The sequence below is a fragment of the Diabrotica virgifera genome, chromosome 6 (assembly GCF_917563875.1).
Source record: "Diabrotica virgifera virgifera chromosome 6, PGI_DIABVI_V3a".
Taxonomy (NCBI): domain Eukaryota; kingdom Metazoa; phylum Arthropoda; class Insecta; order Coleoptera; family Chrysomelidae; genus Diabrotica; species Diabrotica virgifera.
This window is the reverse complement of record NC_065448.1, coordinates 216,476,969-216,504,013: the sequence shown is the minus strand read 5'-3', so window position 1 is coordinate 216,504,013 and position 27,045 is coordinate 216,476,969. Positions and strand designations below refer to the sequence as shown.

General features: G+C 31.5%; 2 protein-coding genes across 5 annotated transcripts in view; one reads left to right on the top strand and one right to left on the bottom strand.

Annotated features, from left to right (window-relative positions):
* LOC126887231 (beclin 1-associated autophagy-related key regulator) overlaps positions 1–11,198 on the bottom strand; it is a 31,655-nt gene extending 20,457 nt beyond the window's left edge. Inside the window, exons 1-3 of one of the 4 annotated variants that reach the window (XM_050654638.1) lie at positions 11,037–11,198; positions 10,569–10,816; positions 1,019–1,124 (exon numbers count right to left, since the gene is read on the bottom strand). In XM_050654638.1, the coding sequence (XP_050510595.1) occupies positions 1,019–1,124; positions 10,569–10,765 (303 nt within the window). In that variant the 5' untranslated portion in view covers positions 10,766–10,816; positions 11,037–11,198. Of the gene's footprint in view, positions 1–1,018; positions 1,125–9,162; positions 9,375–10,568; positions 10,934–11,036 lie in introns of those variants that run through there. The other 3 variants (XM_050654639.1, XM_050654637.1, XM_050654640.1) reach the window with 3 other exon arrangements.
* A 1,050-nt stretch (positions 11,199–12,248) lies between these two features.
* The window catches only part of LOC126887232 (protein phosphatase 1A), a 42,819-nt gene continuing 28,022 nt past the window's right edge, over positions 12,249–27,045 (top strand). The window contains exons 1-3 of the mRNA XM_050654641.1: positions 12,249–12,409; positions 12,476–12,823; positions 25,918–26,174. Coding sequence (XP_050510598.1) covers positions 12,529–12,823; positions 25,918–26,174 — 552 coding nt within the window. The 5' untranslated portion in view covers positions 12,249–12,409; positions 12,476–12,528. The remainder of the gene's footprint in view (positions 12,410–12,475; positions 12,824–25,917; positions 26,175–27,045) is intronic.

Below are 27,045 nucleotides of genomic sequence, written 5' to 3'. Positions count from 1 at the left end.
GCATATTTAGAAAGTTTAAAAATTGGTTTTGAGGAAGACTGCGAATGAGAGTTGGTGGTGGAAGTTTGATTTGTGAATCTGGAAGGGATATTTAGAAAGTAGGGGAATGAATGAAAAATAGAGAGCAGAATGTTTTGAGCTGTCGAGAAGTGAAGTCGAGTAGTAGACGGTAGTGTACGGAGAGTGAGAAAGCCGATGTAGTTCCGTGAGTGTGGAGTATCTATCGTGGAACGAGAAGTAGGCCAGGTCGAGAGTAAAAGAACCTCCTTGAGCCAAGAGTGTCCCGGTAGCTGATAGCAGTTTCGAGAAAGATAGAACACAGCATCACGACAGACGCAGGAACGAGAGCTATACGAGCTAGTTTTTCAAAGGAGAACATTACTGGAAGCCAGGACGAGGTTTGATCGCAGCCAAGGATAGCAGGAAACGGGTCTTGTGTGAGGACATTTCCAGTTCACCAGGAAAAGGTCAGTCTCATTTGTTTGGACATGAATGTATGGGTTTTTCGTATTAAATTCCACATAAAAAATTGAATAACATAATCAATAATATCAGAAAAGCTTCATCAAACTTAAATAGAGTTGTTCCTAATAACTCCTAATAGTTAAATGTTAATAAAAACTTTCAATTGAAAACCAAAAGGAAATAAGATTCCCATTTGTAAATGTTATGTTTAAGAATAATAAGAAATAGCAAATATTAAGCATTGATTGCCTTTTAAATAAAATAAAAAATATTTTGATTATAATTGTAACCCATATGTGTATTTTTTTTACTCTTTTCTTTTCTATCCCGATTAGGAACCATTAAGAAATATTTAGAAGCCACGAAAGTAAGTAATTAATTTATAATTCGCCCTGAGATTGAAAACATATTGATATGTGATCTGGTTAATTAATTAGATTAGTATTAATACATTGATTAAATTAAGTGACATATAAGAATATTATCTCATATCAATAATCAAGATCACATCAATACATTTATATTCTTGAAGTATAAAATTACATTAACTTACCAGTATATCAGACTTTTGTTTGTTTTCAAGAAGCTTAAGACAGTTCCTTTCTAAAATTCTTTTGTTGTCCTCAAGTTCCAGCAGTGCCTTCTGTTTATCCAGATACCTAAAAGATAAAATCAACAGTAACAAAAGGCTATATTTTAAATGAGCACCAAAGTATTATTGAGCCCCAACATTTCTTACCAAATTTTATACTCTGTCTCCAAAATAATATTTGGCAACCAAAAAATAATAAACAAGCAAAAACGTCAATTAGAAATAGAATTAAACACCTGAAATGTTATGAAGCTGACATAAATATTTAAGCAGCACCTAAATACATGAACATCTAAAATATTAAATAATCTCCACAATTAATGAATGGTATCCAATAAAAGTTAATGAGCTGTTACCTGTTAGTTAAATTAAATGATTACTACGCAACCCCAATAATGGTTGGGAATAATACTTGTAACGGTCCCAATGAATGTTTTTATCGTCAGGTAAACAGATCAGGTCCGACCCTGTGTGACGAATAAATTAGACGTATGAGTTTGCGTAATCCTCGTTCCCACAACGATATATTTTTCGTTTGCCCTGTCAAGTAGGGTATTTGTTTATCTTCGGTAATTATCAAAAAGATTTAGGGCCGGTTGTTCGAACGCTAATCAACAATGATCATTATCAAATATTTAATTACTGTTACCAAAACTGTCAATGTCAACTTTGTTTGGGTTGCTGAAAACATAATTAATTACAATTATGAGATTTATTATTAATTATGTTAATAATTATTGTTATAATAATTGATTATAGTCTCAGAATTGTAATTAATTATGTTTTTAAAGTTGACATTGACAGTAATTAATTATTTGATAATGATCATTGTTGATTAGCGTTCGAACAACCGGCCCTAAGGGCCGGTTGTTCGAACGCTAATCAACAATGATCATTATCAAATAATTAATTACTGTCAATGTCAACTTTGTTTGGGTTGTTAAAAAGTCTGTGGAGTCTATAATCAATTAATATAACAATAATTATTAACGTAATTAATAATAAATCTCATAATTGTAATTAATTATGTTTTCAGCAACCCAAACAAAGTTGACATTGACAGTTTTGGTGACAGTAATTAAATATTTGATAATGATCATTGTTGATTAGCGTTCGAACAACCGGCCCTTAATGATTTTTCGAGACTAGTGAGTTTTTGTTGATAAGAGGTACTCAACCAGATCAGATTACTGCAGCTGGTGATATGAGATGATTGCACTTCTGTGGGAAACTCGAAAACTATAATAGCTGATCTAGCTATATGATTTTGATTCGTCAAAAGAAGATTTACGAGTGTAGTGGGCTGTGATTTAGTAACTTACCCTGGCTATTTTATTGGTAGAAGAAATATTTGGTTTCTTTTAATTTGATAATTATCTGATGATTGCCAGGAATGGGAGTGTAATTTTTGTGTTTGGGAGGAATCTTGAATTGGGACGAGAGAAGCAGTCAAGAATGTCAAGATCTAGCTACGACAGAGTAGAGTCGCGGACCGATTGGTATAATCCGCGAGACAGTTTTGGTTTTTGTCTGTAAGACAAGTTGAGTTACCAGATGGAGTAAACTCAAATCTATTTAGTCTGTTTTCTTAGTAAGAAAACAAATTTTGGTTACAGTGAATACCACGATAGTATGTTTTGTGTCTAGTACTCATGTATCGGAAGGAACAGTTGTTTTTATTTTTTTTAAACTCATTTTTTTTTTAAATAAAATTTTTGCTATGTTTAAGTGAACAGTGCTTACATCATTCCAATGTTGGAATATTCCATTAACAATCAATAATTAGCAGTTATTTTTTGTAAAAATAAAACAAAAACTTTGGAATTTTAATCTCATATCATAAAATTTTTGTGAAATAGAACTTTAGATCAAACAAATGTAAAGTGTTAAGTGAAAAGTGTTTGGTAACAATAGTTCCAGCTGAGCTATGCCAGATCCACGTTAGCTCTAGTCATCAATGCAGTCCCAGGTCACCAGGTACTCGTAATAAACTGTTTGTTTTTTCTTTTAAACAATCATAATCGTGAAGGACTTAATTTTTTCTTTTTACTCATTCATTTCAATTCATTTTTACTTTCTTAATTTTTTTATAAATAAACGACTATTATGTTATAACTTTAATCAGGTATTTTTCTTTTGCACACTACATTTCTTATCCTTATTGTTGGAGAGAAGTGCAGACAATTTACGACCGCAATGGTAAGTACCAACCAATGAAGAATAGTTAGTTGCCTTTGTGTTATTATTATAGAGTCTCCTGAAATATTCAATATGGCATCTTAAGCCTTTCTGGGATAAGTGGAAAATGAAAAAAATTCTTGAAATACTTACAAAAAGAATGGTTTGTTCAGAATCCGAATTGGTATGTGGATGGTGCAATTGGAACACCGGCCACTACCAATGGATTAAAATCTTTTGATAGGGTTATTAAAGACAGTAACCCGCTTTGTGAATGCTACCCTCTTTCTCGCTTTTTAGTTATCGCTTCTGAAATGGTCAACTGAATGGTCAAACAAATATAAACTGCAAGACTACATGGATTAAAAGGAGCCAACTGTGACTTACGATGTACTGATGCCTACCAGTGGTACCAATGCCTAAGAGGGTGCCCAAAAACATGATAACGAAGATAAAACTTCCGATTTTAGAATTCCGAGTGGAGATGCAAAAGAATAATGGCAATCGTTTGACAGGTCATGGACGAAATTTGATGATTACAAGATACAGTGTTTTAGTGAATGGGGAATGTCTTTGCCGAAAAAAAAGATGACTGGTTGCAAGGTACTTGTCCAATGTTCATAAAGGAATATATCTGGACCTCGGAGGTAAATTACACTATGTCATTTCGAGCAACTGTTTTTAGCCTGTGTTTGCAACAAAGTTTAGAGCACTTAGGATGTTAATAAAAATTTGATATATTATCCCATAGTTGGTTGAAAGACAATATGACCATATTTTAATGATAATATATTGGGACCGTGAAAGTTGCACAAAGCGACACCTATTTCTACGCTCTGCACTTTTATTCGCACTTTTAATTGTATTGACCAATTACGTTAGTCCTGGTTGCTGGATAATTGTCAAGGCCATAGCCCAAAAAAATAATAAGAAGAAAAAATAAGATTCAGGTTATGTGATGAAAACGTAAACAATTGTATGTAGTAAATAAAATTAGTTATTAAAATGCAGTACTGCAAGCAAAATACAATTAATTAAATTTACCTTTATATAATAATTGCATATCATATCAATATTGTGGAGCAACATATAATTTTTCTCCTTCAATGACAGTAGATATGAAATGTACGTCAATTTGACAATTTCAATTGACAATATGAATTATTTAAGAAAGTTACAATATTTCTCCGCTATTCGCGCACGATCGTTTCACGTATCCCTTCCAAGTACTTGCACACCGCGAATAACCAATTTGTATATTCGTGCCAATAAAATAAGGATTAAAGGAATTTTTTCAAAATAACACATAGTGTATAGTAGGAAAAATGAAAGAATACCCATACGTCATCGATGATATGCATACGAATCAAATCAAAAATTTCTAGTCAAAACAACATCTAAACTAAGTTAATACTGTAAAAAAACGGATGTGAGTACTAGCCCACCGTACGATTTTTCGCTACGTAAATGTGTCAAAATTTTTGTGTGATGTTATTCTTTTTCTGATAATACCTACATATTTATTGGTAATAAATGTTCCTTTTACTACTGTAATTAATTATTTGATATAGATTAATAATACAAAAATAATGAGTAAGCACATATAGTATTATGAATTTCTCCATGTTAAAGCTGCCAGACATAAATAGTAATAGGAATTTAAAAAATGTCGTTTATGTCAGCTGCATTAAGTGATTTAAATGAAAGTAAACTTAATGAATTTTGATATCCAGATCATTTTCCAGACATTATCTGCAAATAAATGTACATTCGTAAAAATATACTAATCTGTAATTTTATACACTATACGCTGTGAGCTTCGCTGGTGTCGCTCCTGGCGGATTACTAATCAACTTTCACTGGTAATTTTTAAATTTATTATTTAATTGTTATCGCTTAATAATTACAACGCAAAAAAGTAATTAAATTATAATCGATTTTTTCAAGATTTTGCTAATCATTTTGACGTTCTATTGATAAAATATGAATTTCGTACTTCGGATACTTTCACAATTATCGTGTAGATGGCGGTAAGATTAATATATTAATTTATAATTAGATATTACGGAACATTAAAAAAACTTAAATTCAGTATTTAAAACGTATTGTATATTTACGGTAAAAATATATAACACAGCTTTGACAAACTAATACTTTTTATAATTAATGTTTTTAATTTTAATTTTAAATTAATCACTTTGACATTTACGTCAAATTTCCAGTAATCGTTTACAGACTTGTCACTACTGGCGCTCGCGAATTTCTAAATATCCCTTCTACGTACGAGCTCACAGCGTATAATTGAAAAGTCAGAGTAATATCAAGTAACATGTACACGTTTGGCAAACTCATAGACAGAAGTTAACCATATTGACAGATGATTACTTACAAATTTTATTGACTTATTTTAATTAAATAAATACTTACCAAACCAAAAATACAATATATCAAAATAGCTTTTAAAAGAACTGATTTTATTCAAGTAAATATGACTGATTATTAGAATGTATAAACTCTACCGAACCTAACCCAGTTTTACTGTCAAAGTGACAGAAATTGAATCTGTCAGATTATAGTTGACCAGCACGATTACTCGAATAGTAGTTTATACAATCATTATTTCTACTGATGTTGAATGTTTTTCTAAGAATGACATTAAGTACAGAAATAGTCAACTGTGAGTTTAAATTTTCTAAATTAATATAACTACGTTAAACAATTGTATCGCCGTCTCACTCTGTCAATTATAAATATGTAACTGCGTATGTCTTGGATAACGTTTTTGCTTAGTAGACAACACTTAATAATCTATCTCTCTCGTTTGTTATTTATAGAAAAAGGCAGCAAATCCAAAATATGTGCTTGATATGATCGTTCATGGGTATTCTTTCATTTTTCCGACTGTAGTTTACCTCCGTGGTCCAGATATGCAGAGCCTGTTCTTGGAATGACCATTTGGCTTAACCATCAGCTCTTGAAGCAAAAAAACCTCCTATAGGAATGTAAAGAAAGTGGGGATGACCTACCTGAGCCAAAGCAGCTCTTATAATTCAATAATTTAATTATGCTGCTGTTTTCTATAGTATTTTGTCTCGATAAATGTTAGAATAGATTTTTAGTTTTACACTCATTAGTTCTTGTTATGCGATGAGAATTTATTAGGTACGTTTGAACAAAAAATCCTTAGACACATATATAAGGGGGTGAAAGAAAATGACGTATGACGCAGAATATATAATTTTGTACTATACGCAGCTTACAACGAACCCGACGTCATAATATCCACAAAGATCGGGTGTCTGCGCTGGATGGGCCATGTTGAACGGATGTTGGAGACTGAAACACCAAAACATATAATGAGGCAGAACCAGTAGGGAGAAGGTCAAATAGGTCTGGATCCCGCGTATGAAAAAAAAGTTGATTAATAGCAAGCTGAAAATTTGTTAATAGCTTAAGGGTGTCTAGTCGAATAAACTTTGATATATGGGAACACTGAAACAGGGGAAGTTTTAATTGTGGAACAGGTTAAAAATTTGGAACGGTCACAGCACGAAAACGGCACATTTATTTTGTCCGACAGAACAGACTTAAACTCTCCGAACAGAGATTAAACTCTCATGAAAAAATCAGACTGCTATTTATTACCTGTCATAATTCCTGTCATTTGACATATTCTACATGTTCCACTCATTAAAACGCCCATTTGGTGATAAATAGCAGTCTGATTTTTGCATGAGAGTTTAATCTCTGTTCGAAGAGTTTAAGTCTGTTCTGTCGGACAAAATAAATGTGCCGTTTTCGTGCTGTGACCGTTCCAAATTTTTAACCTGTTCCACAATTAAAACTGCCCCTGTTCCAGTGTTCACACATATCAAAGTTTATTCGACTAGACACCCTTAAGCTATTAACAAATTTTCAGCTTGCTATTAATCAACTTTTTTTTCATACGCGGGATCCAGACCTAAAAGGGAAGACAGACATGGAACAAAATCTGAAAATACTTGAGATTACCAATTGGAAGAACAAAGCAAAGAACAGAACAGAATGGCAGAAAATCCTAGAACAAGCCAGGACCCAAAAAGGGTTGTCGAGCTACTGATGATGATGATGATGATTAGTTCTTGTTATGTATTACTTTGGAGGCAGAGTATAACTACTGATAATTTTAATTTTAGTGCTTGAATGTTTAATTTTGTATGCTTATGTTGTTGGGCTTAAATATATTATTTTGATGCTGATTCTTGGTTATTTTGATGTTCAAGTAAGATTTTTGTGGTGTAAAAAATAATATGTTACAGCTGAAATAGATAAATAAACTTCTAGTCCAGAGAAATAAGATTTTTCTCGTGACACATCCTCCTCCAGGCCGAAACCAAATTTTTTGAGTAGTATGGACATCTATATTAATAACCTACATGTTTCCTGCAGCCGATTTTGATGATATACATAATTATAAACAAATGAAGATGAAAAAACGGTAAATTTTCGCTTTTTTCGTCCATAACCAAAAAATTAAGCATTTTAAACAAATTTGAGAGCAAGAAACTCATAAATCGTCTAAAAAATTTCAATATGGCGTTCGCTGAATATGTCTATCCTTATTGGTTGCTTAGAAAATTGCAAAATAAATCATAAATTTTGAGTTTTTATAAATATTCTTAACTTATGTAAATATTAACTTAGAACCTTCTTATTACACGAATTGCTGAGACTTCTGGTGCTTAAATTATATTTTAAATTTCAAAGCTATTGGTCAAATAGTTTAAGAGTTATTTAATTTGTTTATCCCAAATTCATTTTTTTTGCAACACTATAGGTCAAAAAATTATGAGGTTACAGTAAGACTTCTGACAGTTTATGGAAGAAGAACATTTATACTATTGACTTAATTAAAAAAAAAATGACAAAAAGTAATTTTAAACAGTGTAAAATTATTTTGCAAAACACGTCAATTTTTTGCTTACTTATAAACAATTAGAATAACTTTTTAACCATTACCCGTAGAAAAATTATTTTTTCATATTTGGAAAGACTGAATTTTTATACACATTTAGAAAGAAAAAACAATTGTCCTAGGACAATTAGGGACGAAGTTAACCCCCCTTTTTTTAATTCACATGTTTTTGCAAAATAATTTTGCAGTACTTAGAATTATTTTTTGTCATTTTTTTTTAATTAAAGTAATAGTATAAATCTTCTTCTTTCATAAAGTGTCCAAGGTATTACTGTAACTTCATCATTTTCTGACTTATAGCGTTACAAAAAAAATTAATTTGGGATAAACAAATTAAATACCTTTTAAACTATTTGACCAATTGCTTTGAAATGTAGGGTATGATTTAAGCACCAGAAGTCTCAGCATTCCGTATAATAAGAACGTTCTAAGTTAATTTTTACATAAGTTATGAATATTTATACAAACTCAAAATTTATGATTTATTTTGCAATTTTCTAAGCAATCAATAAGGATAGACATATTCAGGGAACGCCATATTAAGTTTTTTATACGATTTATGAGTTTCTTACTCTCAAATTTGTTTAAAATACTTATCTTTTTGGTTATAGACGAAAAAATCGAAAATTTACCGTTTTTTGATCTTCATTTGTTTATAACTATGTATATCATCAAAATCAGCTGCAGGAAACATATAGGTTATTAATATAGATATCCATACTACTCAAAAAATTTGGTTTCGACCTGGAGGGGGTCGTGTCACCAACAGGATATTTTTTTTCCTTATTTCTCTGAACTATTCACAACTCAATACTTTGATGCTTAAAAAAAATAATTTGGTATCAAAATTTTGGTGCTCAACTATGATATTTGGTGCCAAAAGACAAACGGTTTGAAGATCATATTGACTGTACAATGTACATTGATGTTCCGTTAAATACAAGCCATAACAAAAGTAAAAATAAATTCATACCCATCTATTATCTTGTGTTTAGAGCTATAAAATAATCCACTATGGAGGCATTCCTTGCAATAAAATACTTTCCTAAACTTTCTGCATAAAGGACAACATTGTCTGTTAGGGCTTAATCGGCTGCCACTGTCTGTAGAAGTAGATAAATGGAAATCTCTTGGAGCTATGCTGTCTTCTGAACTACTGGTGGTAGCCATAATAGATTTTTGAAGTTCATTTGATATTACTCTTATTTCATTTAATAGACTACAGCAACTATACTGGATTATCAGCAGAAAATTTAAACTGACACTTCAAAACAAAATACTTGTATATACATCAATTTTGAAGCTAATCTGGGCCTATGGAATCCAGCTACGGGGCACCACCTCATATTCAAACTTGGCAATTCTTCAATGGTTTCAAAATAAGGTATTAACACTTTAACTCCTGGGCCCATTTATCCTCATTAAGTTGTCACAACCTGGCCACTTTTTGTCGCTTGAATACATTCTACTCTTGTGTGTCAAATTCATACACATAGGCTCAAGTAGAGTACCTGTTGTGTATTATGTGTGATACACATAGGAGTCAAAGTGTTAAGAATAATAATCATCGCTTCCTGGTACAGTGGAACCTCGATTATCCGTCAGGGCACCGGACCAACGGTATGACGGATAATCAAAAAGACGGTTAACAGAACATTAACAAAACTTAATTGATCAAACGACCAAGTGACACAATCAATGTTCGAATTTGAATCAAATTTATGGTGACACACAGATATTGACTGTAATAATTATTGTGCTGTGCATTTTTATTTTCAGCTTGCGATTCTAAAAATAGAACTCTAAAAGCATGGTATCATTTATCACCTATTTAAATTGAAATTTAATCCAGAGCCCTGAATAAGAACAAAAATTATTTACATAAAAAATGTGGTGGTGACTACGCATGTGAAACCCCTCGAAAGTGATCTATTTAACACCATAGAAGTGCGCAGCTTAAAAATATCTAAACCAACAGACCTTATAAGCAAGCTTAATTAAGTGTTTACTCGAAATAACAAACAATAGCTGTTTTAAATAAATAGGTTAACACCTTGGCTGTGTTTAGAGATATTTATATACTTACATTGAGTGCGTTATGAGGCATCTATGCCCGTATTGAACCTTTACCACAGTGTGTTACGACATAGTTGATGCAGCCAACCATTAGTGTAATACGAGGTCTATTTGTCTCGTAACGCAGCCATGGTGTTAAAGAAAATAATTCACTGGAAATATTTCCTACAAATGTGCAATGTAAATATCTGACCATTTACCTATTGTCCTATTATATTACATGTGTCAGATTATAAATATACTGGGAGTTAATAAAAAAAATTATAGCAAACAACAATAACAAAAGTAAAAATAAGTTCATACCCATCTGTTATCTTGTGTTTAGAGCTATAAAATAATCCACTATGGAGGCATTCCTTGCAATAAAAGACTTTCCTAAACTTTCTGCATAAAGGACAACGTTGTCTGTTAGGGCTTAATCGACTGCCACTGTCTGTGGATGTAGATAAATGGAAATCTCTTGGAGCTATGCTGTCTTCTGAACTACTGGTGGTAGCCATAATAGATTTTTGAATTTCATTCGATATTATGATGAATCATCCTTTATGTGGCTAAAATATACTTAAACAATCGATCAAACTGCTTCGGACTATGTTTAAATTAAGTAGTAAATTTAAAATGTAAATAATCCTGCAGTATGTTGATTTTTATCATCATTAACTTTTATTGGTATGATAAGTAGCGGTAAATTTGAAAGTAAAAGTGAAACCATTATAAATATACAATTACAGGCCTAATAATTATTTATTTACCTTAAATTTGCGTACTTACCATTACTACGTTTTTCGTAATTTTTTAAATATTACGAAATCACGTTTAATATTATTTTTCGGTAATAACAAAAACTTTGTTTTATTAGTTTTTTTTTTATTTTTCAAGTCGTCTTCTTTTAGTTGTAAAGTCTACCCACGTTTGACAAATAGTTACTGAAGAAACTTAAATTCTTAAATTCATTTAAAAATTGTTTATCAATAAGTTAACTTTCTTCTTGATACATATAATTTGTATCAGAAATCAAATATTTACTAATAACTATTATTTAAACTACAATAATAAGATTTTCTGTAAATAAATGGTAAATTTCATCAAGTGCAGTTGGCAGTTGTTGCATTTGATGTCAATGAAGTTAGGAACAAACAGTTAGGCATAGGCGGCATAGGGCAAGGGCATAGGGGGAATTAAATTTAGTGAATTTTGTCTGGCAGATGCGGATGTGAAATAATTGAATGAAATATTTCATTATAGAATATCCATAAAAGGTTTTCTAAGGAGAAAATAAGAATAAAAAAGGAAAATAAAAATTGCATGGTCAAAAACAAAATAATCATTTTTATTAAAGAACAAATTGGTTAATTGTTTATTTAAAAATTGTATTGATTTATTATCAAAATTTCTTAAATTCTTATTCTGGCTAAAGGCTTAATTTCGTAATGGCCTGTAATGGCTTCGGAACAGTAGAAGCTCTGTTTCACAACTCTTGCCCAAAAATGTCGTGCCAAATAAATAAAGATCTCATCTTCGTTGCGTTTATAGACTACGAGTTCGACAAACATTCTCATGGAATGTTTAAAGTTCAAAACTTTTATTATTTTCTCAAATTTTCCCTTTTTTTCCATTTGCTACTAATGATAACGTCAGGTTACGTCCTGAATCAATACACAATCAATTTACTTTGATGTAAATAAGAAAAAAAATTCTTGAATTAATGGGTGGTCCGTTTAAGTTAATTTGACTTTTGATGCGCTGGTTATAATTCGGCTATCTTCGACCATTCTCGTAATAATCCAAATGTCATGTGTCATTGTACGTTCGACGTGTTTTATGATAAACACAGCTAAAAACATGATTTTTGGTGTTCTCTGATTGTGAAACACTAGAGAAAATGTAAAAGAAGATGTAGAGATTTATATCGATAAAAACGTTATCTGTAAAAGCAATAGCTATCTCTGATTGGTCAAAGATGTTGTCATCATGAAATTTCTATTTTTAGTACACAGCGCACGCGTAACGAGAGTAACGACATTTGAAATCGCCATATTTTTATTTTTATTGTTGTGATCTTTAAAAATCACTAAGACGGGGGGAGAGTAAATTGTTATGTAAAATTACGATTAATTAAACGATTTTATTTTAAAGAAATTTAGGTAAGCTCCTTACATGTCAGATTTCATTTGTGATACCACTAACCTATGCTACTTTAAATTTTTTAGAAAAAAATGAAGTTTCGTTAGTATTTGAAGCTCAATTTGTACTAAAAAGCGAAATGGGAGGTTTTCTTGACAAACCTATGACAGATAAATATCAGGAAGATGGGGAAGGTAATGGAATTCGTTATGGGGTTGCGAGTATGCAAGGATGGCGTGTGGAAATGGAAGACGCTCACATGGCCAAAATTAATCTTGGAGAAGCCCTGAAGGATTGGTCGTATTTTGCAGTTTTCGATGGACATGCCGGTTGGACGGTGTCTGTGCATTGTTCGGAACATTTGTTGGAAACAATTATGGCATCAGAAGAGTTTCAGGATGATGTTAAGAAGGCTATCCACAAGGGCTTTTTAGGTAATTTTTACATACATTACATGATTAACATAGACCAGTTTTAGACTGTTTTTATCATTGGTTTTAAGAATCAAATATATCTTAATTGATTGAGTATAACAGCACAATAACAATTTAAATAATATAGAAATATAACTATTACATAAGCAATTTAAGAAAATTTGAGTTACAAAATATTTGTTTGACATAAGTTTACTCTAGATTGATAAAGGAAACATCATCTTACTATCCATATAAAAATTTCATAAAAAATACATTAAAAATATAAACAAATAATTATTTTATGAAGTGGATTTAAGTTTTCTGCTCTATCTTCCATTTTCATGTTTATTTTTTGTAAATTTGGATATATAGTACATACATTTTGTACATGCACAACCTCTTTTTGTTGTAAGAATTTGGCCTATAGAGCTCATGCTAAACCATTCCCCTAGATTTCGTAACCAGGATGTCTTCTTCCTACATTTTACCTTTTATTTTGCCTCCCTAATCAAATGCAGCAGACTATAACGAGGATCTCTTACTATATCGACTCATCCAACGAAGACTGTACCTACTAACTCAATTTTTGGCGTTTTTGAGTTATACCCCTGAAAAATTAGATAACTGTGATGCCTTTCAACGAACAAAGTTCTAAGTTAATTTGTTCACGTTTAGGCAACCAATTTTGCACTTCGATATTGTACTAACTTGTATATATTTACATTATCCCACGAAAACTATCCTATCTCCTATCTCAATCAAAGCATAATCAAAGTTAGTATAGTCTTCCTCGGCATTCTGAACGGAAGCGTCATTGTCTCGTGAGTTAGAATAGTTTTTGCATTTTAAGGTTAAGTAAAGTACACCTACATGAACAACATTGTTTACGTTATAAAAGTTGTACAGCGTATAAATTTCTATTAGATAAAAATAATACATGTGAATAGAAGGTGCATTTTATAAGTATAAATAAGTATCCAGGATGTACTATCCAGGATTTTCCCGATTTTTTCCAGCGAATACTGTACTAACTCATTCAAAAATCATATAAAGAAAAGAAATTCACATGTTCAAAAGAACAAATAGAACAATACGGTAAACACAATGGATAAATATAAAAACAATTTAGTAAATAAAAACCCCTGATTTTTTGCATTAATCAAAACTTTATCTTGCTTTATTCGAAAACTTAAAAAAGTGAGTTAGTACAGTCTTCGCTGAATGAATCGATATGACTGAAATATTCAATATTCTGCCTCTTAACACGTTGAACACCACGCGAATCACACTTGCTTTGCAGTGACGGTAAATGTTTACATTAGTAAGGATCACTAAAAATGCGTAAATTTTTTGGACTTAGCCTAAAAATTGGAACAAAGGCAAAATTTTCATGTTTTTTGTTACGGAACATACAAAAAGTGTAGAAATGTTTAAAACAATTGAAAAAAAAATTATAAAATATGGAAAATTGAAAACTAGCCAGATTAAAATGCTATCAAAGTACAAAATACCTTTAGTTATTATAACATATATAAACAAATTATAAATACCATTCATTATTTTCGCATTAAATTATACAAAAATAAATAATATTGTAAAATGGCCAAAAATTCATTATTGTTTGGAAAAATAAGTCCAGCGGTCAGCGCGTTTGCGCACAATATACGATATTCTGATCATGTTCAATGTTGCCAAATGTACATTTGTGTTTTTCGGAGTAACTATTGAACTTAATTTTAATAAAAGTTATGTATTATTATGAGTTTTTTTTGGGATTACATAATTATTCGATTAAACTTTCATCATTAAATTGTATGTTCTGTTTTAGTTATTAAAAAGAACTCATAAATAATAAAAGTTTCTTCTCAGAATTAGATTATTAATGTTTGCGGCCAATATCAGCCGCAAAACTGAACATGCTGATATTATTCTTTGAACAAAAGGTAACTAGCATCTCATTCCACATGTTAAAATAAGAAATCTCTTCAAAATACCAAGTATTCTTTCAAACACAATTATTATTCTTGAAGCAATTTGTATGTACCAATGTCCTTAAACAGTTGAGGACTGTATATCCATTATTCCCCAATAATGCATTCTCCAGAAATTCTCCATTTTATATACCCATAATATGCAAAAGTATTTAACAATTCCTAAAATAGTACATATTTCTAATTGCACTTCCATATTTTAAGATGAGTTTTATGAGTATTCTTTAAATGCCAAAATAAAAACTTAGGGCCGGTTGTTCGAACGCTAATCAACAATGATCATTATCAAATATTTAATTACTGTCACCAAAACTGTCAATGTCAACTTTGTTTGGGTTGCTGAAAACATAATTAATTACAATTATGAGATTTATTATTAATTATGTTAATAATTATTGTTATATTAATTGATTATAGTCTCAGAATTGTAACTAATTATGTTTTTAAAGTTGACATTGACAGTAATTAATTATTTGATAATGATCATTGTTGATTAGCGTTCGAACAACCGGCCCTTAATGTTTTACTTTTTTCAATGATCTTGTTTTCACTTTTTTCTATAGAATAGAATAGAAATATGCTTTATTGCCATGAAAAATTTTACAATTTTATCGACAAAGCTTATAAATAGTAAAAAAAAACAAAACAGTAACAATCCAATTTACTAAAATTACATAAATCGTCAATAAGTTAAATAAAATAAATAAATAAATCGAAGTTAAAACAGAAATAATCAATTGCAAAAATTTAAATAAATTGCAAATCCATAGTCTTCTTTTATCTTATTACAAGTATCCTTTATTTTACGCTTGCAAAAAGTCTAGTACATACTGGAATTGGTAATTTCGCTATAAACAATAATTTCGAAAAATGTGGCAACATTGCTTCAAAAAAGTATGTAATACGCATACGCACGTCCTTGACAGCAATTAAAATGGCCGATGCGGTTTGAAATTGATGTCAAAATATCAGTTTTTTGAATGAGAAATACAGAAAAACTATAGCTCAGCGCGAAAAAATGTATAGAATGAAAAGTGAATAAAAAGTCGTCAAAAATATACTGTGCAAATTTCAGACCAATCCGAGTAGCCTTACTAATGTAGCAATTTACCGCAGTGACTGCTGTACTGTATGGACCACGGCTAAGTTGGTCCACAGAGCCGTAATATTATATACATTGTGGCATTCAACGTGTTAATTGTCTGTATAATTTGTTCCCCCCTATTAACCTTATCAAGGACTTCAGTAATGCTAATCTTGTCTACCCATGATATTTGTAGCATTATTTGATAACACCATCACTCAAAAGCTTCCAGTTTCTTAATCTCTAATGTCTTCATTGTCCAGGCCTAGGATCAGTAGAGCACAGTTGTAAAAACGTAGCAGTGCAACAACCTTATCCTTAGATCCATTGTTAGGTCTTTATTACATAATAGGCGTTTCATTTTCACAGATTTTGCCCTTGCTATTTGTGTACAGCTTTTTTAATCTCTTGTGTTTGTTCTACGTTTTGACTAACCATTGTTCCTTTTGTAACCTTTCTATCTGGATACTACTGATGAATACTACTATGATTTTAATAAAGCTAATCTTCCTTGCATTTATCAATACTTAGAAGCAATTGATTGGGACAGTCTTATAAGTGATAAAGAACTTTCCGAGATGATAGGTACTTTCTATGATATTCTTTACTGTGTGCTTAATATGTATGTTCCATTGAAAAAAGTTTGTACAAAGAAATTTCCTGGTTGGTATTCTAGTGAACTTACACAATTAATACGTGACAAAAAGACTGCCCATTTAATTTACAAGAGTAACAGGTCTCCTGAGAATTATGCAGGTTTTAGTCAACTTAGAGCTCAGTGCAAAATTTTATCAAAAAATTGTTATGCTAATTATATTCATTCAACTGAGATTTCGATCCAAGCTAATCCAAAAAATTTTTGGAAATTTGTAAACAGTAAGAAACAAAATAATAGTATGCCTGTCTCAATGTCACTCAACAATACACTAGCCTCTAATGGCAACGATATTGCAAATTTATTTGCTAGCCATTTCTCTTCAGTTTTTAGTAATAAAACTCTTAAGCATAATGACAATTTAATACAGTCTAAGGTCTGTGTATCTTCCTATATTATACCAATTTCAAAAATATGTCTCGGCCGCTTTATCATATTTTTAATAAATCCCTTCAGTTGGGGGAATTTCCTGACTTTTGGAAACTATCCTATGTCACTCCAATTTACAAAGCAGGTAATAAAGCTGACATAACGAATTATCGTCCTATTTCTATTCTCGGCACAATTCCCAAGGTATTTGAGAGTATTGTTACTGATTACCTTAATTATGACTGCTCTTGGATACTAAATTCTCAACAGTTCGGATTTTCTTGTGGTAAATCAGCAGAACTTAGTTTGTTGCTTTATGTTGATACCTTGTCTGAAGCTTTGGAGAGGGGGCTGCAGATTGATTCAGTGTATACTGACTTCTCCAAGGCTTTTGATAGGGTGAACCATGATCTTTTGTTACATAAGCTCAAATTATATGGCATAGAAGGTTCTGTGTTGAAGTGGTTGGGCAGTTACCTAACAAATAGAACACAGCAGGTTAGGGTTAATCATCATTACTCCAACACTTTTCTAGTAACCTCTGGTGTACCCAGGGCTCTCATTTGGGTCCACTTTTGTTTAACCTGTATATTAACGACATCGTCACCTGCTTCTCTAACACTTCTGCTCTCTTATTCGCTGATGATCTTAAATGTTATCAAATCATTAATAATCAAGATGATGCAATATCATTGCAATCAGATTTAGATAATTTAGCCAACTGGTGTCTTGATAATGGGATGGATTTGAATGTCAACAAGTGTCACATTATCCGGTTTTGTCGAAATCATCATTTATCAGTATTTAATTATACCATAAATGATCAATTATTGGATACGGTAGACTCAATTAAAGACTTAGGTGTTGTTCTTGATTCCTCTCTGAGCTTTAACCATCACATCAGCAATATTACTCAAAGATCCATGAAAATGCTTGGCTTTGTTAAAAGGACAACTCGTGATTTCACGAACGTGTTCGCTATTAAAATGCTCTATTGTTCTTTAGTCAGGACGCACCTTGACTACTGTTCTCCAGTTTGGTCCCCACATTATTTACACCTCAAGAACAAACTTGATAGTGTTCAACATAATTTTCCTAGATATATTGGGTTCAAAAAACACATCAATTATAATTATACAGAATATGGAACGATTTTTGAATATCTCTTCTCTGGATGTCCGTAGGAAGCATAAAGATCTTACAGTATTGTTTAATATTATCAATGGCATATATTACTGCCCTGAACTCCTTGCTAAAATATTGTTGTTTGTTCCACCAAGATCAACAAGACAAATTCAATCCTTTCATATTTCTTTTCATAGATATAATTACTCATATTTTACTTTTGTTCCTAGAACACTAAGACTTGCTAACTCCCTAGGTGACCTTTTACTTTTTGGTAACTCTGTTGATGTTTTTAAGAACCATTTAACCAAATTAAATATTTAGCAATGTCATAACCTTGTTATTTGTTAGTAATTAATGTTTTGTAATTATTTTACTTTGTCATGTCTTTTTAAATGTTTTGTACTCTCTCATTTTATTCTTATATATTCAACACTGTAATTATCAATATCTTATTAATGTATTACTGAATTGGGCTTGCCCGTATAAATAAATAAATAGATATTATTAATATGGAGTGTCTCATTGTCTTTTGGATATTTTGTAATGACATGAATTTTTTGTTCTTTAAGTTCATTGTAATACCTTATATGGTACACTTTTCGTTCAGCCATTCCAGTATGTTTGTCAGGCTTTGTAAAATTATTGAAGTAAATATGATTGTGTCATCGGCATATCTTATATCTGTCTTACACCCCAAATAATTTCTATTTCTTCCGACATTTGATCCTCAATTCTTATTTTGACTTTCTGGTTCCAGTAGAGGTTTGAAATTACAGTAAAGCTTGCCACATCCGGATCAATGTGGCGACCGACCAATCCGGATATGAAAAAATCCGTATATCAAGACCACTTCTTTTAGAGTCTCTGTAACAGTTTCTTCTTCATCCATTCCAGCAATCAACGCTGTCAATAACTTTCGCCGAGAGACACGTTTTATAGATTCTATAATGCCTTGATCCATAGGCTGACAGAGGGATGTCACATTTGTGGGCAAAAAAAGACACTTTATTTCGCCATCTTTTAGTTCTTTTGGGTTTGAATGAGATAGAGCGTTGTTTAACAGCCTTTCTCGGTAGATGCGGATGGTAGAACGGTCCGGATATGGTGTACTGTACTCTGATGTCATGACTGTCCATGTTTTTCAGTTTTAAGATATTAATTAGTTTATCATGCTGTACCTTGTAGAATCCTTTCTCGAAATCAGTAAAGAGTATCGTTGCTGTTAATGCAAAATGTCATATGTTAAATAGTTAAATACTGCACTTTTCAGGAGACAAAAAAACTAAATAATATTTACTGTGTAATTCTCTAAATTCGAAGATATACTTAAAAACAAAAGACGATACATATGTATAAGCCCTAATTTGAAGTAAAACACTACTCACACAGTAAATATTATTTAGTTCTTTTTTTGTCTCCTGAAAAGTGCAGTATTTTTAACATATGACATTTTGCATTAAGGGCAACTGTATATACATTTTACATTATTTACTAATATTTTAGTTTAAGGGGAATTAACCATAATAGAGGTAGAAAATATGTATATTTTGATTTCCTCATCAGAAATATTTAGGAAACAATTTCCAACTACAAAAGTTACTTCAACTGAAATTGTACTTAAATACATACAGTAAGAAAAATGAAAGAATACCCATGAACGATCACATCAATCACTTATTTTGTATTTGCTGTCTTCTTGTGCTACATATTACTATCTTTTTACACAGGGAGCGTAGCTCACACTACAATTTCTAGATTTTTTTGTTGTAAAAGAAGTTATATAAAATAAAAGAAGTTATATAAAATATAAAAGAATTACCAATAAAAAAGTTCACTGACCATCTGATGTAGATCTTCTGAGTTATTGCTTGTCATAGTTAAGGTCAAAATGAGGCCAAAAATGGGTTAGATTAAACCTCAGCAAGTCAAGTTACCTACTAGATTCTTCAGTAACTTACCCATGACGGGGGTAGGCGCAAAATCTTGGTCCAATGCTATTTAAATGCATCTATTTTTTTTTTCGAAACCTGAGAAAACTAATAAGAATTTTTGAAAATTTAAGGAATGAAATATTACATTATTACCGACAGCCAAAAGTCCCTGAAAACTTTTATAATGTTTATTTTAATTTAAGATACAGGGGTGAAAAAAGAAGAACAGTTTTTAGTTTAACAGAAGTTTCTGAGAAAGGAAAAATAAGCACAACATCCAAAATAACTATAAAAATAAATAAAATGTGCCATGACTACCAGCAAGGTGGCTCTTGCATTTTCACAAACTTTGTTTATGTGCCCTTTATTATTCATGGCAGTCAAAAGGTTAATATGTCCTACAAATTAGATTTTTCAAGTAAAAACTTGTTTTGTTTATATATAAATCAAAATGATCATTATAGGATAAAAATCTTATCTAAGCAATGAGTCATAAGTACTTAATAGTTCTACATTTAAATTGATAAAGGAATATTCATCAATATGGAATTTAAATTATTTATTAACGATTTTCTAGCCTTAGGACAACCAAAATTAATATCCCTAAAACACATTTTTGGGTCATATTTGATGATATAGACACATCATTATGATTGCTTTTTGTATTGTTGATTTGGAACATAAATTGCTTGTTTTACAGTTTGTGGTTGTATTTTTTATGTAATTAAATTTGATTTAATGAGTCTCCTGACATAATATCAACAAACCATAAAACTATAATAGTACCAACTTCAGTTTGATAAACTACATACCTTCTTACATTAGATTTGCCCTTGAAAACACTATTTTTCAATAAATATTCAACAAAGATGTTAGTGCATTTAAATATTTAATGAAAAATTTGACAATGGCTGGTGAAGATAATAATGATTTAAATAGTAATACACAAGCAAATAAAACACTAAAATAAACAATATAATATGCTGTAACCATAATCAATTTTTGAGAAACTTGAAAGTGATTATGTATATTCATTTTATCTGAAATAACTATTTCTTCAAGTATTAAATTTCTTTTGGAGTATTTAGTTACTTTAGTAACTTTTTAGTAAATTGCTTAAACAATTTTTTTATCTTAGCTGAAATAAGTATACAGTGATGAGCGCACTAATAACTAGCAAAATAACGCAAAAGATGGAAAACATAATACATTGTAAAATAAAAAGAGATGAAACTAGTAGAAGTGAAAATTATTGAAATACAGTAAAACCTCCGTTAACTGAAACAATTGGGGGGAGGCCATTTCGGATAACAAGAATTTCGGTTAAAAATAACATTGTTTTTTGTATTCTTCTTGTATCAAATGACATAGTATTGGCGAGATATAGATGCAAAACATTGTTGTCAAAAGAAAAAATAAATGAAAATAGCAGATTTCTTTAAAAAAACACTCTCATGTTCATTTTCCATAATTTTATTGCTTTTTTTAAATTTACTCTTTATTGACGAAATTATTGAAACTGTCAGCCATTTCGGTTAAATGATGTTTCGGTTAAAAAGGTTTCGGTTAACGGAGGTTTCACTGTAAACGTATAAGTTAACATTACATTACATATTTTCCCACCGTTAGATGTCTGTGACAGGAGTATTTTATAAAATTCTCCTGTCACAGTGGCAGTTGTCATACTCCTCCGATACATCTAAAGGTGGGAAACTATGTAATGTAATATTAATTTATACTTTTATATAGATAATATCCACTTCTACTAGTTTCATCTCTTTTTACTTCACAATGTATTATATTTTCCATCTTTTGCGTTATTTTGCAGGTTATTAGCTTGCTCATCACTGTATATAAATTGTACCAAAAAAAATTGTTAGGAATATTAGAAGAAATCGTGATCCTCAGTAATGGGGAAATGACAAAAGTGAGAGATTGTGGCTCTTGTGACAAGTAGAATGGAGTCATTGGCAAGAATCAAATTTTAAACCCCAACTTTCAGAAAATTTAATGTTTTTTTAATGTGATTTTTTTAATATGTTATAGCCTTATTCTTTGAGAGTATCGTTGTAATAATGTGGTTGCTAGACAGGTAAATGTCATTGTATACCGGGAGTAACAATCATATTGTGTCTTTTTCTCAAAGTTAGGAACATTCTGTGGAATATTCTAGCATTTGTAAAATATTGAAATTAAAACTCACTTGTAGCCTTAGGCTTTCTTCACATTGTTTTTTTTTATTTGTTCTCTTATGTTTGATAATAAAAGAGATGTACTTTTATATTACAAATGAGGGACCTATGCCATTTGGTCTTGATCAATATCATTTCCAAATCTCGAGAGCTACTGTTTCTACCTCCTGTAGGGTTCTAGGAGGTAGGCAAACGCTGTCGTAGTGCCACACAAATTATGTCCCACAAATTTTCGATTGGGTTAAGATCTAGTAATTAATCTATATCTATTATCAAATGATGTCTCACAAAGTTCCTCGAGAACTTGAGATATATATTTCATGAGTTGTTTACAGAATAAAAATAAATACAAGTACATGATACCCATGTTGTAGACTCTCTCCCTAAATAATCTGGGCAAAAAACACCCTTCAAAATTAGATAGTTTGAAGAAAAAACTTACAAATACTTTAAACAATACAAATACAAAGCAACATTGACAAAAACTTATCAAATTAGATGTTGCGCAAAAAATATCATCTGGGTAATTGTACAGCTGTAGTCCTGACTAGTTTATACATTCATTTTGATTTATTTATTTACCTTTAATTTCAATTTTTTAATTTTAATCAACCAATTCTAGGTCTGCCACTGGTATTTAATGTCATTTTCCCACAAAAAAGAGTTCAAATGAAGTAACAATTCAAAAAATCAGCTACTAGATATGTAAGTGTGTAAACTATTCAATGGCTGCAGCTGTACATTCTTTTTTTAATGTGCAAATACCCGTCAAGGAATCATCATCAATGGTGCTACAGCCCTATGAAAGAGCCTCAACCTTCCCAAGTCTATTACGCCAGTTAGTCCTATCCATTGCCAACCATTGCCAATTTGCTGCGCCTATTTTTCTTCCATCCTCATCTACACCATCCTTCCATCTAAGTTTTGGCCTACCCCTATTTCTACTTCCCACGGGTTGTGACATAAGGATTCTTCTAGGCGGGTTGTTATGCTGTGGTCTTGCTAGATGTCCTGCCCATCTTAGTCTTCCTATTCTTATAAGAGATACGTCTTTACCACCAAATATATACCCGTCAAGGAATACATACATAATTTTCTAAGTTCAATGTATAATAATCACAGAGGTACATTTTTTTTCTGTCACTTCCAACTGTAATGTGTTATAGAGAATTCGATCATATGTAACGCACTGAAAAAAAAACTGACAAATACTTTAAACAGTACAAATACAAAGCAACATGGACAAAATCTTTAGGACATGGACAAAATCAAATTAGATGTTGCGCAAAAAATATCATCTGGGTAATTGTACAGCATTTTTTAATTTTAATCAACCAATTCTAGGTCTGCCACTGGTATTTAATGTCATTTTCCCACAAAAAAGAGTTCAAATGAAGTAACAATTCAAAAAATCAGCTACTAGATATGTAAGCGTGTAAAGTATTCAATGGCTGCAGCTGTACATTCTTTTTTTAATATGCAAATACCTGTCAAGGAATCATCATCAATGGTGCTACAGCCCTATGAAAGAGCCTCAACCTTCCCAAGTCTATTACGCCAGTCAGTCCTATCCATTGCCAACCGTTGCCAGTTTGCTGCGCCTATTTTTCTTCCATCCTCATCTACACCATCCTTCCATCTAAGTTTTGGCCTACCCCTATTTCTACTTCCCACGGGTTGTGACATAAGGATTCTTCTAGGCGGGTTGCTATACTGTGGTCTTGCTAGATGTCCTGCCCATCTTAGTCTTCCTATTCTTATAAGAGATACGTCTTTACCACCAAATATATACCCGTCAAGTTCAATGTATAATAATCACAGAGGTACGTTTTTTTTCTGTCACTTCCAACTGTAATGCGTTATAGAGAATTCGATAATATGTAACGCACTGAAAAAAAACTGACAAATACTTTAAACAATACAAATACAAAGCAACATGGACAAAATCTTTAGGACATGGACAAAATCAAATTAGATGTTGCGCAAAAAAATATAATCTGGGTAATTGTACAGCTGTGGCTCCTTGTACAGCACCATCAAATGAGTGTTGTAGAATAGGCAAGATTACATTTTTGGAGATATTATCATGACAAGTAATTACACTAAGGCTACGGCTCCACGGGCGAGAAGTTGACGCTAGCAGTAGCAGTAAAATGAACTTAAGGTTCCGCGGAACGGAATGGGAGTAGCCGAACTGAACCGACTACGCACAAGTCCTGTAGTCGGTACAGTTCGGCTATTCCCATCCCGTTCCGCGGAACCTTAAGTTCATTTTACTGCTACTGCTAGCGTCAATTTCTCGCCCGTGGAGCCGTAGCCTAAGCATCAAAATTAACGCACCACTTTAAAAATGGGACATTTTTGATGTCTCGTATTTCCTAAACCTGTTGCCCGATTTTAGTGATTTTTTAATGGATTATAGCTTTATTCTTCAAAAATATCAATGTAATAATATTGTTGCTAAACAGATAAGTGTCATTGTATACCGGGTGCAACAATGATAGTGTGTTTTTCCTCAAAGTTTGGAACACCCTGTGAAATATTCTAGCGTATATAAAATATTGAAACTAAAACTCAGCTGTAGCCTCAGGTTTTCTTAACATTTTGTCTTTCGATTCATTTGCTTATGTTGGATAATAAAGAAGTTAGGTACTTTAACAACTAGCAACATTCTTTATCAATACAGGGTGTTTCTAAATATGTGCGACAAACTTTAAGGGGTAATTCTGCATGAAAAAATAAGGACCGTTTGCTTCATAAACATATGCCCGTAAATGCTTCGTTTCTGAGATACGGGATGTTGAATTTTTTCTTACAAACTGACGATTTATTTATTGCTCTAAAACCGGTTGAGATATGCAGGTGAAATTTGGAAGGTTTTAAGAGTTTGTCATTGCGCATTTTTTGTCATACAATTATTAAGAATTTTATATTCACCATTGGCGTGCATACGGGTAATATGATCCATATGCACGCCAATGGTGAATATAAAATTCTTAGTTGTATGTCAAAAACTGCACAATAACTACCTCTTAAAACCTACTAAATTTCATTTGCATATCTCAACTGGTTTTAGAGCACTAAATAAATCGTCAGGTTGTAAGCAAAAATTCAACATCCCGTATCTCGGAAACGAAGTATTTGCGGACAAAGCAAACAGTCATTATTTTTTCATGCAGAATTACCCCTTAAAGTTTGTCACACTTATTTAGAAACACCCTGTATTGATGAAGAACGTTGCTAGTTATTAAAGTACTTAACTTTTTTATTATCCAACATAAGCGAATGAATCGAAAATCAAGATGTTAAGAAAGCCTAAGGCTACTGTTGAATTTTAATTTCAATATTTTATATACGCTGGAATATTCCACAGGGTGTTCCAAACTTTGAGGAAAAAACACACTATCATTGTTAAACCCGGTAGACAATGACACTTATCTGTTTAGCAACAATATTATTACATCGATGTTCTTGAAGAATAAAGCTATAACATATTAAAAAAAAAATCGCTAAAATCGGACAACAGGTTTAGGAAATACGAGACATAAAAAATGTCCCATTTTTAAGGTGGTGCGTTAATTTTGATGCTTAGTGTATTTTTTCCAATAAGAGAATGTCTGATCATTTTACTTCAATATCGTTTTTTTTTTCAATGTGAACGTGGTTACTTTACATCAAATATTTTATTTTTTTAATCTTGTTTTAAAAACTTTTGTATTCAGAAGATAAATATGTATTATTTATAAGTATGTATTCTTTTAGAACTGGACAGTAAAATGCGCAGCCTGCCCGAGATGACTTCTGGTGAAGACAAGAGTGGTACCACTGCGGTCTGTGCTTTTATTTCGCCACGCAATATATATGTAGCTAATTGTGGTGACTCGCGTGCTGTATTATGTCGTGATAAGGCCCCAATATTCACGACTCAGGATCACAAACCTGTCTTACCCAGTGAAAGGGATCGCATTGTGAAGGCAGGAGGTTCTGTCATGATACAGAGAGTGAATGGTAGTTTGGCGGTAAGAAAATAATAAATTTATTGATAAATATTTCATTTTCATAAATGATATTAAACTGTCAGTTGTACAATGAGTTTCTAGTTTGGATATAAGAAGATCTTGGATAGAAGAATAGGAGCATGAAAATAAATACTGATTCAAAATATCAACATAGTCTCTAAATTGGGTATTGGGTTATATACTTCGCAGTTGTGCTGATCTTTCCCTTAATACAATAAAGGCTGTTTACTCATCATTGGTTATATCTATATTAGAATTCTCCTCTATTGTCTGGTCACCATTTTATAATGTTCATGTTGTTTGTCTTGAGAGAGTTCAAAATAAGTTTTTAAGATTTGCAGCATACAGATTGGGATATAATGTTATTGAACTAAACCACAACTATACCATCATCCGTTGTGATCTCAATTTGCACTCCTTAAAAGACCGTAGAATTATAAATGATCTAGCTTTTATTTATAAACTATTAAATAGTGAAATCAATTGTCCTGATTTATTAAAATTAATAAACTTTAATATTCCAAACCCCAATCTGAGAAATAATAACTTGTTCCATGTACCTCATCATTCAACTAACTATGGTCTTAACTCACCAATAGATAGAACTTTAAGTCGCCTGAATGATTTTGACATCGATTTATTCTCTTCTTCCAGTCGAGTATTTAAAAACCGACTAAAATCAATTTTTCCCGTCAGCACTTATGTTTAATATTTAATATTATATTTTCAGTGGATTTGTTAATTTTTGCCATGGATAATGCTTTTGTATTATGTAATGTGTTAATTTTTTATTGTCTGTAGTTAGTTGATTAATGTCAGTTTATATTATATTATTATGTATTGTCACTGCATAACGTGGATTGTGTGTATG